The 13,784-nt window shown below is 55.0% G+C and overlaps 4 protein-coding genes across 5 annotated transcripts; 3 read left to right on the top strand and 1 right to left on the bottom strand.

Annotated features, from left to right (window-relative positions):
- The first annotated feature begins 18 nt into the window (after window positions 1-18).
- CAOG_04264 (hypothetical protein) lies at window positions 19-3,300 on the top strand. The gene is made up of 8 exons (XM_004348039.2): window positions 19-186; window positions 263-389; window positions 518-770; window positions 883-2,106; window positions 2,183-2,308; window positions 2,386-2,597; window positions 2,681-2,875; window positions 2,991-3,300. The coding sequence occupies exons 1-8, from the start codon at window positions 67-69 to the stop codon at window positions 3,224-3,226; spliced, it is 2,493 nt and encodes an 830-aa protein (XP_004348089.2). The 5' UTR covers window positions 19-66; the 3' UTR covers window positions 3,227-3,300.
- A 64-nt stretch (window positions 3,301-3,364) lies between these two features.
- CAOG_04263 (PEMT/PEM2 methyltransferase) lies at window positions 3,365-4,608 on the top strand. The gene is made up of 5 exons (XM_004348038.2): window positions 3,365-3,516; window positions 3,649-3,759; window positions 3,932-4,181; window positions 4,302-4,354; window positions 4,445-4,608. Exons 1-5 carry the CDS (start codon window positions 3,406-3,408, stop codon window positions 4,511-4,513), a joined length of 594 nt encoding a protein of 197 aa, XP_004348088.2. The 5' UTR covers window positions 3,365-3,405; the 3' UTR covers window positions 4,514-4,608.
- A 193-nt stretch (window positions 4,609-4,801) lies between these two features.
- CAOG_04262 lies at window positions 4,802-10,982 on the top strand (the record flags this gene model as incomplete). 2 transcript variants are annotated; one of them, XM_004348037.2, is made up of 4 exons in its annotated part: window positions 4,802-5,052; window positions 5,217-5,316; window positions 5,543-7,330; window positions 7,482-10,982. In XM_004348037.2, exons 1-4 carry the CDS (start codon window positions 4,901-4,903, stop codon window positions 10,905-10,907), a joined length of 5,466 nt encoding a protein of 1,821 aa, XP_004348087.1. In that variant the 5' UTR covers window positions 4,802-4,900. The 2 variants fall into 2 exon arrangements, with proteins under 2 accessions (XP_004348087.1, XP_011270372.1); XM_011272070.1 differs by lacking the exon at window positions 4,802-5,052 and having other exon boundaries at window positions 5,172-5,316; window positions 7,482-10,907.
- CAOG_04261 (homoserine O-acetyltransferase) lies at window positions 10,916-13,242 on the bottom strand. The gene is made up of 6 exons (XM_004348036.2): window positions 12,681-13,242; window positions 12,336-12,496; window positions 12,077-12,236; window positions 11,570-11,986; window positions 11,422-11,475; window positions 10,916-11,284 (listed from the first exon to the last, which is right to left on the bottom strand). Exons 1-6 carry the CDS (start codon window positions 13,224-13,226, stop codon window positions 11,018-11,020), a joined length of 1,605 nt encoding a protein of 534 aa, XP_004348086.2. The 5' UTR covers window positions 13,227-13,242; the 3' UTR covers window positions 10,916-11,017.
- Window positions 13,243-13,784: the final 542 nt, after the last annotated feature.

Genomic DNA, 13,784 nt, shown 5'->3' with positions numbered 1-13,784 from the left:
TTGAGCTCAGTCTGTCAGTTTTTTTTTTTTTTGTTGTTGTTGTTTTTGTTGTTGTTGTGCTGAGCAATGGAGCTCGAGCCACTTGAGCAAGAGTTGCTCGACGCAGCTCAGCTGGGACTCGACAACGTGCTCTCTCCCGCAGTTTGGACGACTCTCCTGAGTGCTGATGATCGCCATGCATTACAAGTGAGTGATCATTTTGTTTGCAATCACCTTTGTGGAACAAAATGGTGACAGTGTATTGATCTGGGTTTTCAAACAGAGCTTGCTGCCGCCGAGTTGTGCCAACGACAGACTCGGAACGGACAATCTCGTGAATCGCTTGCTCTCAAGTGCTCCAATGCTGTTTGATAGTCGGCCTGTGGTCGAAGCGAGTGAGCAGCTTCAAAGTAACACATGAATGAGTGCACTTCGTCGTCATTGGAGTCGTCGTTGCCAGTCACTCGCTCACACTGCGACACTCTCGCTTGGTTTGATGGAACTTTGCCATACAACTGTTGCTATATGAATTCATCAGGAAGCAACGACGCCGCGGGAATGGTCGCAGCGAGACAGGCTCGAGACTCTGCTCGAGCGCTTGAAGCTCGTGCAGACCTGGCAGCAAGGCAACATGAAGTCCTGTTGCGGTGCTTGGATCAGCGAGAGAGGCTGCTTACTACTACCGTGCAGCTCTGCGGAGAGCAGTCCGACGAAACGCAGTGGAATGCTAGTCTGAGTGCTGCAGCGTCTCGGTTGCGCGATCATGTCAAGCTCCAGTCAGCAGAAACTAAGTGCGTTTTGATGTTGGTTGGCTCAATTTAGCCAACTGCATGACTCAGAGGTGGGAGGGGGGTTGGGGGAGTTGCATTGACGCCTTCTCATCCATTGGCGGGCGTTGGACAGGATGGAAGAATTCGAACGCCGCCAAGTCAAGCGCCAGCTCAAAGACAGGATGCAACAGGCAGCAGCTCGGAAATCACAAAGATTGATCGGCGCCATTGAGCGACGGTTTGCAGGTTCTGATGACACGGACGAGTTCGGGGGCTACCTTGACGAAGGAGGCAGCGCTGACGGTGCCCATCCTACCGATCGATGGCTTCATTCGCGTCGACGCAACGTGGATGATATGGCGTGGTTGCAACAGCACCTTTCACGTGATGGCGATGCCGAGTCTGATTGGAACGAGGTTGATGATGATGATGAGGAAGTGGACGTTGACAGCGAGCTCGAGGATGATTTGGTCGGCACCAGTGCTGTTTTGCGCTTTGCTGTGGCTGCCTCTGATACACATTCTCCAAGGAGCCTCGCTCGATTCAGGCGCCCAACACGGGCGGCTGAAGCGACACACGATGTTTCGACTGACGAGTACCTGGCCATGCTTCTCGCCCATCGAGCCAAACCAGCTTACTTGCGAGAGAAGCAGCTCGCTGCACTTTCTTCTGAGGTTGACTTTCTGGGCGGAAGGCATGCAACACAGCGTTTCAAGCGGCGCGCGCTCAGCCGCAACCTTGCGTGGTCGATGGCAGTCGCCGTCCCCGTCTCGCAGAGCTCACAGTCAACCCACGCTCAAAGTGCTGCTGAGATTGATGGCTTCACGTCACTGGCCCCAAGGCTGGGCTTCCCGACGCCATGGGCATTGTCGCAGTCTGTTCTTCAACGAAACACGCCTCCATCCGCTCAATCCGACGAGAGGGCTGCCATTGACGCGCCTTCATCCAGCGCGACTGTGCCGGCCAAGCCGCTTACTAAAGCACCCATTGACGAGGACTTGTTTACGATGCAATTTCGCCGGCCATTCTCCTCATTCTTTGCGTTGCTCGGTCACATTTTACGACGCCTCCCCGAAGGCCGTGCCAGCTTGCAGCGCGTTCAGCAACTCGTTGGAAAGTGGCTCACTACAAGTTCCGCCGCTGGATCGGCGTGGGTGAACGACAATCCAGATTGGCCTGCGCTCACCGAGAGTGCCCTGCGCTATCTCGCTGGCCTCAGTCTCCAGGTCACCAAATGTTCCGTTTTTACGCCGTGCGTGGACTACAAGGAGAGATTGCACAAGTGGTCGTGGTTGTCCCAGGGTCAAGATGACATGTCGACCCTGAGCCAAATGTGCGAAGCCTGGATGCAAACCAAGTACGCGCGCGGCCGAGTGGGGATGTTTTTGTGCCGTAGCTGTATTTTTGACTTACTTTGCTGCTTGCTGTTTCAGGGATGAAGATAAGCGAATTGAAGGGAGTAATGATCCCGCCAGCATTCCCGAGCCTCGATGTCCCACGAACAGCAAGTATCGCAAGAGCACACCAGAAGAGCAGGTGGAAATCCGAGCCCAAGAAAAGTAAGCGCGAGTTTTTTTTTTGTTTTCTGCTCTGCTTTTTCTCATCACCAGAATGCCTGCTGCTGCTGCTGCTGCAGAGAACGCTACGCCAATCCCGAACGTCCGTTCACTTGGCGGGTCCGCGACTACTTTGCATCCGTGGGTCCGATCAAGGGCGTGTTTAAAAAGGTGGCAGAGTCGGCCTCGAGCAAAGTGCGTGGGCACAATTTCCTGTCAGAAACACGGCCGTCGTATGTCACCGTGTTGACCCTCATCCGAGATGCTGCTGCTCGCTTGCCAAACGGCGAAGGTAACAAACTCGTGCACACACACAGGGACAAGTCTCAGCTGCGACATCCATGCCGACTGACTGCATGACTTTGTCTCTCATAGGCACGCGTCTCGAAGTCTGCGAGACTCTGCGGGATTCGCAGTATCTCATCCAGGATGCGACTGACAACCAAGTGTACCAGATGGTCAGCAGTGCGCTTGACCGATTGCGGTGGGAGCCCGACCCGTGTATCCGGTTTGACAATGATCGGAAGATATGGGTTTACTTGCACCGTGGCCGAACCGAAGAGGACTTTGGTATGTCGTTGAAGGGGGGGGGATGATTTTATGATTTTGGTTTTTGAGAAGGAAGCGAGAAAAAAAAAACCACTCTTTGACCCTCTTCTCATTTCACCGAAATCACTGCATGCAGAGAAACTCCACGAAATGAGTGCGATGCGCTACAACGCACGAAAGCTTCAGCTTCAGGAGGGGGGCGAGGCTAGCTCCAAAAGCCGCAGCAAGGCGTCCTCGTCTCGCAAGCCGCCAAGTTCTACCCAGGCGAGTGGCACATCCGCGGTTAGTGCTTCCAGTGCTGCAGGGCCTGCTACCGCGAATGCTTCTGCCACGGCATCACCGCGCCCTGCCGACCTTCCCTCAGTGCAATAGTCCATTTTCTGATGATCGTTTCGCTCCGAACGCAACGCGTACAGCTCAATAGTAATTTAATGATTCATGTCCAAGTTCACCTTTACACTCCTATTCCAAACCTCATCACTTGGCGGATTCGGGTTATGATTTGGGGATCGTGTACAGTCTTCTTTTCCCCTGTCCCTCAGCAACGCACCATGTCCGCGCTCGCTGCCGTTCTCGTGGCTCCTCTCGCTGCGATCGTTCTCCACGTCGCCAACTACAATGCGACTGCGCAGATCGAGCACAAAACTCGCTGCTTTACCAAAGTGCGTTGTTCAGGATGGTTGGGGTTGGGGGGTGGTTCGCATAGGAATAGTGAATAAGGGCAGCGAGAGTGCCATGCTGACTGGACTGACTGGACTGACTGACTTGTTTGATGCTCGGTATGTTGCTGGCAGATCCTTGGTGCGAATGCAGTGTACTACTACGCCGTCTATCTGGTTCTGAGTGCCGCAGTGCGCGACGCCGTCATCCACTCTGCGATCGAAGCGTCGCTGCCCGAGCTTCAGGTGAGCCACAATGTCAAATCCATGGATCGCGGGTTTTGGGCATGACGACTACAAGGTCAAGATTTGATGAATCCTGCGATGGCAGAGTTATCAGAATATTTCATCGCCTAGGGGTGGCGGCGGATGTGATGCAGTGTTGGTTGTTTCAGCTCACTTTGTCACGTTTGGACAGTGGATTGTGCTGCCTGTCGAGATTGCTACGATCGTCGGCTACGGCCTCTTTGTCGTTGGCATTTTGCTCAACCTGTGGACGCTTCACGCGCTTGGTATCAAGGGCATGTACAATGGCGATTCGTTCGGCTTCTTGATGGACGCGCCTGTTACGTCTGGTCCGTACACGATCTTTTCGGATCCGCAGTATGTCGGAACGACCCTTGCCATGTTCGGTGCCGCGCTTCGTCAGCAATCGATTGTTGGCTACGGTACGTTGTGACCTGTTGTGCCTCGAGAAAAGGGGTGTTGTTGGGGAGTGTTTGTTGAATGCCGTTTGCTTGCTGCTCGTTCTGATTCCATTTCTTGCACCCCTGCGAACGCGATTGCAGCATTGACTCTGGCCATGGGCATTGTCTTTTGGATTTCTGTCAAGTTTATTGAAGCAAGCCAGCTGCTCTTCTGTTTTCTGTTTTCTGTGTTTGTTTAGGAGTTCGACAGCATCCACTCACACGTTGTGTTTTCACTTGCGTAGGGTCCTCATCTTCAGCGCCTGTACTCTAAAAAGCCATCGTCGTCAAGCAAGTCTGCCAAGCGACAATAATCCCAGAGCAATGTCGTTGCGTGCCCTGGTTTTTCAATCGTACTTTCCCCCATTGTCAAGTTCAATTGAAATCCAACATCACTTTTACTTGAGCACTTTCTCTCGCATGCTTGACTTTGTCATACATCTCGCGCTGTCTCGCAGTCATGCGCCAGCATTTGGACGAGTGTTGAATCCATATTGCCGAACCAAAGGAGTTTGTTCATTCTCGTCCATCTCCATTCAATCTGTTTTCTTATTCTCCTTTCCTTCATTGATCCATGTTCTCGTGTCATTCATTCATTCATTGTTTTCGCTCTCTTAGATTCTCACTCGCTTGGGCAGGTGACCCCTCCCAATCCTCCACTCCCACTTGCCCCTCCGACCTCCCCCCCCCGCGCTGACGCAATGAGTAACGACAGCGTGGTGCGCTGGTGGCATGCGCGCTGGATCCAGATGACTGGCGTGATTGCGCTCAGTGCCTACCTGGCTGGTGCGCTCGGCCTGTCTCCGCTCTGGGTTGGCGCGCTCCTCGTCGGCTCCTTTGCCGTCTTCCGCCGGTATCGCCTCGCTTTGTTTTTCTGCTTCTTCGTGTTCGATGTGTTTAACTTGCTTGCTGTTGCGCTTTTTTGGAGCTGTCTGCCAGAGTATGTGAGTGAGTCAGGTCAGTCCGAAATCATCTCTGACCCGCACTGTTTGTTACTCGTTTGACCCTCAATGACAGAATGGTCCCGCGATTCCTCACTGCTGTGCTCGCCGAAGCAGAGAAGCGCGCATTGCATCGACTGGCACTGCGCGGCGACGTCGAGACGGTCGACTGGCTTGTAAGCATAAAGCCAAAAGTTGTTGGTTCGTTGCGGATTGTGACGACACACACACACACACACACACACACACACACAATCTGGAAACTCGACAACATCTGAAACTCGACAACATCTGAAACTCGACAATCAACTACCATTCATTCAGCAAGCAAACCGAATGCCGGGGGTTTTTGACTTGAAATTTTGGTTGTCGCTCATGGTTTGCCTGGTTGTCGGTTGGCAGAATTACGTGCTCGCACAGTTTTGGACAGTGTACGAGCCAACACTCGCCGAATCCATGCGAGGACCGCTGCAACGCATTCTGGAGGCAGCGCGGCCGCGCTCGGTTGCCTCCATCGAGCTTGTCAAGTTCACCCTGGGGCCCACAGCTCCCTTCTTCCGATCTGCTCGCGTACTGGCTCCGGTTGGGGCAAAGACCCTCGAAGCCGACCAACTGCTCGCTGCAGCCGCCAGCGCCAGCCGCTCGACTGCTATGATTGATCTGCTGGTCGATACAGTGGTTCGTGCGCCGGCCGCATACGCCATTGTCGAGGTCCGTCTCTCCGCCAAGATGCTGCGCCTGAAAGTGCCGATTGCCGTCAGCAATCTCATGCTCCAGGGGCAGCTCATGCTCGGCCTGAAATTCATGTCCAAATCCCCGCTGCTGGAACACATCACGTTCTCCTTCTTGTCGCAGCCGGAGGTGGACCTTTCCATTCGGGCCATGCACAACGTGGATGTGATGGACATGCCCTTCCTCTCCCAGTGGCTGGAAGGCTCGATTGATTCCGCCATAGCATCGACCATGGTCCTTCCAAACAAGCTAGAGTTTAACATCAACGAAATGTTCAACGGCGTGGACGAGCTTGACGTCCTTGATGGCTCACCAGCGTACTTTGCTCGCTCCCAAGCGGTCGGCATTTTGCAAGTGACAATCTCGAGTGCCACTCTGAATGCGCTCATCGAACGCGAGTGGTCTGCGCTCGACGCTCGCACAAACACCACTTCAACAACACCCGCGAGCGGACCACTTCAAGCAGGCTCGACGTTGGCCACGCCGAGCGACCTGTCAGCCAACACAACCATCCGGTGCTTTGTTGACGTGGGTGGGCGCGTACACGCATCCCGTGCCATCAAGCGCCATCATTTAGCGGACTGGTCCCAAACCTTTTGCATTTTGGTGCACGACGTCAACTCTCAGCGTGTTTCGATCAACGTCAAAGCATCCATCCAAGAGCCATCCACGGCCGCCGTCATCTCTCCGATTTTCCTGCCAACTGCTGGCGACGCGTTTCACCAGTTTGAATCTGGAGAGACAGAGGTGGTTGCGCGGGTGCACATGCCCGAAACGGTCGATTGCGGCTCTTGCAGCTTGGACATGTACGAGATTGTTTTCCAGCACGATGCAACGCTGGTGACAGAGCAAGTGCTCAAGCGTCTCAGACCAAGCTCGAGCATGCTCCCGGTGTCGCGTGGCGCCGTCGACGACCACGAGGAGGTTGGTCGCTTGCAAGCCACCTTCAGGTACCATGCGCTTGGCCCTCCTCCTGCGTCAGTGGCAGCCACTGGAACCATGGCCTCTCCGGCTTCGGCGGCAGGCGGCCCAGGACAGAGTGGCGCCGGCGTTCCAACCATACCAGCATCGTCCGTCGCGACTCCAGGGCCGAATGGAGAGGACTTTTTCGATGCGAGTGGCAGCGCTCCTACCAAGCCGCTGTCCAGCTCCGTGGCTGGGCGGAAGGCCTCGGATGAGCCGTCAGCGGGCGGCATCTTTGGTCGCATCTTTGAATCTGGTCTTGCAGCAGAAGCTGGTCGTGCAGCCACCATCGTGCGTGAAATGGCAACGTTGCCCCGCGCAGTGTTGCATCGCGCCAAGGGTGTTGCTGTAATTTCAGTGGTACGCATTGGATTTCTTGCGTCGGTGCGCTTTGGCACAGGCCTAGTGCTTGCCCGTCTACCTTCCGGAGCCTGGTCTGCGCCCAGTGCGATCGCTTTGGCCTCTCTTTCGGGCGGATTGGAAGCTGGCGCCGAGGTACGTCCGTGGATGCAAAGCGCTTCTTGCGAAACAACTATTTGTTCGCTTGTTTTTCTTTTTCGCTTGTGGTTGTTGTTATTCGCTCACTTTTACGCGCGGCTCGTTTTTTTTTTTGGGCATGTGTATTTTGGACGTCCACTTGTTGCAGAAAAGCGACTTTCTCATCATCCTCAACACGTCCGATGCTGTGAACGCCTTTGCGAGCGGCACCGCGTCTCTCGGTGGCAATGTGTCTGTGGCGGCAGGTCCTGTTGGTCGTCAAGTGGCCGCTGAACTGTCGACGAGCAACTTGTCATCGGCCTTCTCCTACTCGAAGACGAAAGGGCTGTTTGTGGGTGTTTCCCTCACCGGAACGGTGCTGATTGAACGGAAGGACGCCAACCGCAAATTCTACGGCATGCAAGTCTCGGCGCGCGAGCTGCTCTCACGTACCATCGATAGCATGTCAGAAATTGAGCCATTGTACCAGGCTTTGGCAGACAGCCAAATGGCGCGCGGTGTGCGGGTCGCCGCGTTCAAGCCCGACGAGCACGACGATAAGGACTCCAAGTTGTTCGGCAAAGATCGCAAACAGCCCCGGAAGGCCTCCCGAACCGCGTCGTCGTTGGCCATCTCGCCGGAAGATGGCGATGACCAGATCGGTATCAACATTGGTCGCTACTGCCGCAAAGGCAGCGGTGTACTGCGCCTCGAACTCAAACAAGTCGTGTTGCAAGCGCTAGACTCGGCTTCCGAGATGGCCAAGCGCAAGATATCTTTGGAGGACGGCTCCGATCGATCTTTCAGCCCTTCGGGTGCACCTACTGAGCCGGGCGAGTTGTTTTGTGTCGTTGAGAAGAATGGTCGTCGAGTGTTTGAGTGCGAGCTTGATCCTGTCAAGCTCACGCCGCTTGGGTCTTGCAGCAGCGTCGAGCTGATTGTTCGGAATTCGGCGGCTCTCAAACTGCACGTTGCAATCCTGCGCCGCGTCGCACACGACCCTGCAGAGTCCAGCAGCCATTTCGGATTCCCTTCCGTCGACGCGGCGGAGCCTCCTGGCGCCCAAGCGCAGGATCCTTTACAGATTGTCGGTGCTGTGGTACTGGATGTGGCACAGCATTTGCCGCCCGGCACGCCGGCAGGCACTCGAAACGATCGCGTGGTCGTCGATTTGAAGCGCGACGCGACTTTGCCGTCGTCCTTTGCAAACTCTGTCACAGCGCGCGTTCTTGCCAAACTTCAGCAACAGCATACGGCGAACGCAGCAGCGCATTCCGCCTCGTCTCCTTTGACCCATACCTTCGAGGAAGACACACGAACCCAGCGATCGCACTCGTTGCCCTCGGGCATTGGAACACCACCACCGACGGCCGTCTCTGGATCGCGTTCCCCGTCGTCGGCTCTTTCTGCAAGTCCGACAGCTCCAGCCAGCCCCACTGTTGCAACCTCTGCTGCGCTTGGAAATGGCACTGTCTTTAGCGGGGGAGCGAGTTCGAATAGCCATCCCATGGTGTTTGGCTCGGGCAAGCTCCTGCAGGTGGGCAAGCTATTGTGCGCGCTCTCCTTTCGGTACATATCGCTGCAATTTGAGCCTCCCGGCGGCAGCTCCGGGATGACCGGCTCGCCATTGGGATTTGCGCGACAGCATCAGGGTGCCTTGGGCAGCGAAGACCGATGGGATGATTTCGTCCCTCTCATCAACGGCGCTCGAATCTGTCTCTTTGGAGCGGTTTCTGATAACTCTGGCATGAAGCTCGTCAACCAAGAGCGCCACCCCTCTTCCAGCGTGCGGGAAGCCTTGCTGCATGATGCGACCATGAGCGGGGCGTCGTCCGAGCGGGCTGCTCGACTCATTCTCACCATCATCGAGGCCAAGCACTTGCCGGGAGTGGATCGAAACATGCTGTCCGACCCGTTTGTCGTGGTCAAGATGGATGGGCGACGGTTGCACCGCACAAAGCCCATCAAGCGAGACTTGAATCCGCGCTTCAATGAAACCACAGTTGTTGAGCTCGTTGATCGGCTTTATACCCGCCTGTTGTTTGTGGTCAAGGACTGGAATCTGTCGCATTCGAGTGTACCGATCGGCAACTGTGAAATTTGTCTGGGTGATTTCTTTGCCGATTCCAAGATGGCCGCGGCGGAACAAGAGACCGCGAAACACGCCGACGGAGGAGTCGACCCGGCTCTGAGCGCCGCTGGCGCGAACGGTAACACGTCAGCTGCGGCCTTGTATCAGACCAACGACGGATGGATCAAGTTGAATGATGGCGCAGATGGCATGCTCCACATTCGCATGCAACTCACCGGCGTCGTCCCTCCTGGGAGCCCAGATCCGGAAAAGACTCTTTCGCAAGGACCGCTGCAGCGGCTGCTTCGTGCGGCTACGAGCTCGTCCCTCGCGTCCGATGCCAACCGCACTCCTGGCGATAGCGCCAGCCTGTCAAGCTCTCTGCCGTCACGAAGGAGCGAACCCTCTCCATCTCTCCCGCTTTCGCCCATGGACTTGTTGCAGACATCTTCCACGCCACCTCCCGACGGTCAAGGTCGATCTGGCCTTCTTCCGCGGCGTGTCAGCATCTTGAATCCCAGGAGTCTGGCTGGCCCGCCCGCTCCTGTTGGCAAGTCGGCTTCAAAGCATTCCATCCTGGCTGGCTTGGCCAAGGTGAATGCAGACGTAGCAGCGCCGCTGTCGTCCAAGCAGTCTGCACCGCCCACGCCTGGCCCGACATCAAGCCCGCATGAATTCAGTCTGGCCGGTCTCACTCCGGCCTCTGGGTCAGTGTCCAGTTTGGAAGCAGCGGACGGGGCAAGCCCATCGCCTCCATCTCGATTATCGGCAAACGTTCCCTCCTCTTCAGACAACCCAGCACCTTCGCTTCTGCCTCTCTTGCAAATTAGTCACGCAGAGGAGACTGATGCCACCTCGACCACGAAACCGACGAGTGCCGTCAGCCATCCCTCTGCTCATTCCAAGTTACAAGGCGAAGCTGCCAGCTCTCAGCCAGATACCAACCATCAGAACGCTCTCGGAGCCAGCCCAGATCACAGTCTGCTGGCTCGGGCGGATTCGCGGCGGAGCACGCGTTCCGCAGACAGCGGTGCGCTGGACGAGCAAGTTCTTCCGCTCTCCGAACCCATTGCGCACAATGCGAATTGGGTTTCTGCCCTCATCCTGGATGAGAACGTGTACCTGCGCCTCGGTTCGATGAAATTAGACTTGCTCAGCGTCATGCACCTGCCTGAAGGCGGACCTCAGCGGTACGTGTCTGTCAAAGTCGGCGAGGTGAAGGTCTTGCGCACCGGTAAGGTTCCGTCAACGTCCACAGCATCGCTTGCCAGCGCAGCTGCCAGCGTCTCTGTTCATGCATCAAGCACTCCGCTAACGGCCGCCACGCGGTGCATTTTCACACTGAACGAGCATCATGTTTTCCAAAAGAATGAGGCTCTCTCGAAATGCTGTGTGCTGATTGGCTCGTTGTTTGAGCTACCACCCGGTACCTCCAAGTTGACTCTGCCATATGAGCGAGAGGTGCTCTTGAATCTAGAGCCTGCGCCGGGACAAATCCTTGTTCGTGTCACATTTGATGCGTGATTTTGTTTGTTGTTTCGTTTTTTGCGCTCGCGGTTTCTCGTTTTTCATTGTACACCATTTTAATATTCTTCCACATGCTAGTATCCAACTGATAGAATGCATTTGACAACCTATTCGTTTTCCAGATGGCCTTTGACAGCCTTCCCGACAGAGTTGACATCGATCAAGAATGTGTCGTGGCCGTAGATCGAGTCAAGCTGGTAGTAGACAACCGATTGATTGCCCGTGGTTCGCAGCTTGTTGGCAACCTGGCGTTGCTGCCATTCGGGGAAGAGGATATCAGACTCAACACCAAGGACGAGCGCTGGCATGTCGATGCGATGAAACGCGGCGTCCAGCGATTCAAATCCCTGGCCGAGATCGAACAGGTCCATGGCCTATGAAGCGCAGTAACAAGTACATTGAAGAGAAGAATGCCATGAAAAGCCATCAAGTTGTGAGGAGAAGCGAGGATTTGGGTTGCAGCAGGGGTTTTTTTTTTTGGTTTTTTTTTTGGTGTTCATGCCCGACTCACCTTGGAGATATACAGCAGCGAATTTGGATCGTATTTCAGGCAAAATAACTCACCCTACGGAATGAAAGTCAGTGTGCCAAAAATAGAGAGGCAGGGAGGTGAGCCAATCTTGCGTCAGTGATTTCATTGTGTTCTTCAAAGCACTTGCCTGATGATCGAGATAGGTCTCGATGAGAAAGTCGGGGCAAAAGTTTGGCGACGACTCTGGATTGGCACGCTGGCGTCCAAAGCGTTCCTCCCACTCGGGACCCGAGCGATAGCTGATGGTTCCAATTTCTCGAGCCACTTTCATGCCAAAGTGAGGGAAAATGCCCTTGTAGTATTGACCACCATTCCAATGAGGATCTGCCATCAACACGCGACGCTGCACGTGTCTCATTGCAATGGACAGTGGATGGGACATGGCCGCGGCCGAGATGCTGACCACCTTCCCGACACGGCTGGGGTGGAGTGCAGCAGCCGTCAGCGATTGCATTCCGCCCAACGAGGATCCGACAGAAGCGTACAACTTCTGGATGCCCATGTGGTCAAGCAAGTGGAACTGAGCCCTCACCATATCCTGGACCTGTCAGGATGGATGATGATGAAGTCAAGAGCAATCTGCGATCAGTTCAAGCAACAGAACCAAAAAAAAAAAAAAAAAAAGAAGACTCACTGTTAGGATTGGAAAGTGAGTTGCATACGCCTCGCCAGTGGTTGGATTGATGCATGATGGTCCTGTGGAGCCGTAGCACGAGCCAAGGACGTTTGTGCACATGACAAAGAACTTGTTGGTGTCGATGGCGCAGCCAGGTCCGATGAAGGCTTCCCACCAGCTGCAACGACGCACACGCAAGATTCATGAAATAAAACGAGTAAGCCACGAGACGCTCGTGACCACTGACACATTACATGCATTGCATTGCCAGTCTCACCCGGGGTTTGTGTTTTTGGCTTGCGATTTGGCGTGCGAGGAGGCCGAGAGCCCAGTGTGCAGCAGAATGGCGTTTGATTTGGACGCGTTCAGTGTGCCCCACGTCTCATAGGCAATGTTAAACTCTGGCAACACGCCGCCGTGGTAGAGTTGGAAGGGCGTCTGTCAAGCCAATCGTACAAGGTCAGATCGAAACGTCGGTGAAAGGTTCCATTGTGTGTGATCCAACAACAAGATTTTGCATCCGTTTGTCCAACCACGGAACTACACAGCCACGGAACTACGGAATCGATTCGAACCGCCGCGACTGGGACAACAATCTCAGAGCGGCTACAACCACACCCACCTTGTGATGGTAGACTTCGTAGCCCGAGACGACGCGATCGTACATTGGCTCTGGGCCGCCTGCAGCTCTGCGTTCGGCTTCCTTCTCCATGCACGGGAAGCTTGCACTGAATCCCTTGAAGTTGGATGTCGGAGCATCGTCACGGTTTGTCCGTGCGGCCTGGCTTTCGTTCTTTGGAAAGGCGATCGGCGTGTGGCAGACCGCGCCTGCAGCTGCCCCGGCTGCCGTCGTCGTTGCCGCTGTGGTTGTTGGCAGTCCCTGAGCCTGACTGCTGCTGGTGGTCGCTGCACCGGACGGCAGTGTCGGAGTCGGCTGGTTGCGGTACTCGAGGTGCTTGATTCGCAGGGAATCCTCCGCCGAGATCCGTGTCCCGGCTCGCGTGAACGACGACTTGTGCATCGCAGGCAGCGTCAGACACGCTGAAGACAATCTCGTCGTGGTCGTGGTCGTCGTCGTCGTCGTCGTAAAAACAGCAGCACAGCGCGCTGAAGTCGTCCCGCCACGGAGAATTGCGCGGATTGTCAGCTTGGAAGCGCTGCTCAGCATTGTCAGACAAAACAAGAGAGACTGAATGAATAGAATGCAGGGAATTTTTTTGCCTCAATGAACGTAGATTTGATCAGAAATCAAAGCCAAGATCAAATGAATCCAGTTCAGTTTTTTCCATTTGTTTTTTTTACTGGTTTCGTATCCAGTTTGGTCTTGTTTTTGGCAGTCGTTTCCTTGCTTGAATAGTGAGTCGAGCGTAGCACTATTTTCGCCTTTTATTTTATTTTTTTGGGTTTGTTCTGCTCCTCTTCCTTCTTGCCCCCTCACAGCGCCCCCCCCCCGACCACGCGCTTTGTCATCCCCACAACAACAACTTCCGATGCAAAACACTTTCCACATTCGTGTGTTGCACCACCGACGACCCCCCCCCCTCGACTGATCGAAACGACAACGTTCTACTGTGCCATCCCTTCCCTCCCTTCCCTCCCCCCTTCAAAAACGAACGAACGCTCGTACTCACTAGTTTCTCATGCTTGTGTGCTTACCATTGACTTTTGCAGAGACAGAACAACCTCGCATTCTGCTGTGGTCGGGGACGCAACAAGCCAACCTTCG

This window comes from Capsaspora owczarzaki (genome assembly GCF_000151315.2).
Source record: "Capsaspora owczarzaki ATCC 30864 unplaced genomic scaffold supercont2.6, whole genome shotgun sequence".
NCBI classification, from domain to species: Eukaryota; class Filasterea; order Ministeriida; family Capsasporidae; genus Capsaspora; species Capsaspora owczarzaki.
The sequence above is the reverse complement of the archived record's forward strand: the minus strand, read 5'-3'. Positions and strand labels throughout refer to the sequence as shown.

Excerpts from the sequence above, each read along its gene's own strand:
- CAOG_04264 (XM_004348039.2), top strand. The coding sequence starts at position 67 with ATGGAGCTCGAGCCACTTGAGCAAGAGTTGCTCGACGCAGCTCAGCTG. Across the intron at positions 2,598-2,680 it reads TCGCTTGCCAAACGGCGAAG|GCACGCGTCTCGAAGTCTGC; the intron begins GTAACAAACTCG and ends TGTCTCTCATAG. Across the intron at positions 2,876-2,990 it reads CCGAACCGAAGAGGACTTTG|AGAAACTCCACGAAATGAGT; the intron begins GTATGTCGTTGA and ends CACTGCATGCAG.
- CAOG_04263 (XM_004348038.2), top strand. The coding sequence starts at position 3,406 with ATGTCCGCGCTCGCTGCCGTTCTCGTGGCTCCTCTCGCTGCGATCGTT. Across the intron at positions 3,517-3,648 it reads AAACTCGCTGCTTTACCAAA|ATCCTTGGTGCGAATGCAGT; the intron begins GTGCGTTGTTCA and ends TGTTGCTGGCAG. Across the intron at positions 4,182-4,301 it reads GCAATCGATTGTTGGCTACG|CATTGACTCTGGCCATGGGC; the intron begins GTACGTTGTGAC and ends ACGCGATTGCAG.
- CAOG_04261 (XM_004348036.2), bottom strand. The coding sequence starts at position 13,226 with ATGCTGAGCAGCGCTTCCAAGCTGACAATCCGCGCAATTCTCCGTGGC. Across the intron at positions 11,987-12,076 it reads CTCACTTTCCAATCCTAACA|GTCCAGGATATGGTGAGGGC; the intron begins GTGAGTCTTCTT and ends CCATCCTGACAG. Across the intron at positions 11,285-11,421 it reads CGCTGCTGTATATCTCCAAG|GCCATGGACCTGTTCGATCT; the intron begins GTGAGTCGGGCA and ends TGCGCTTCATAG.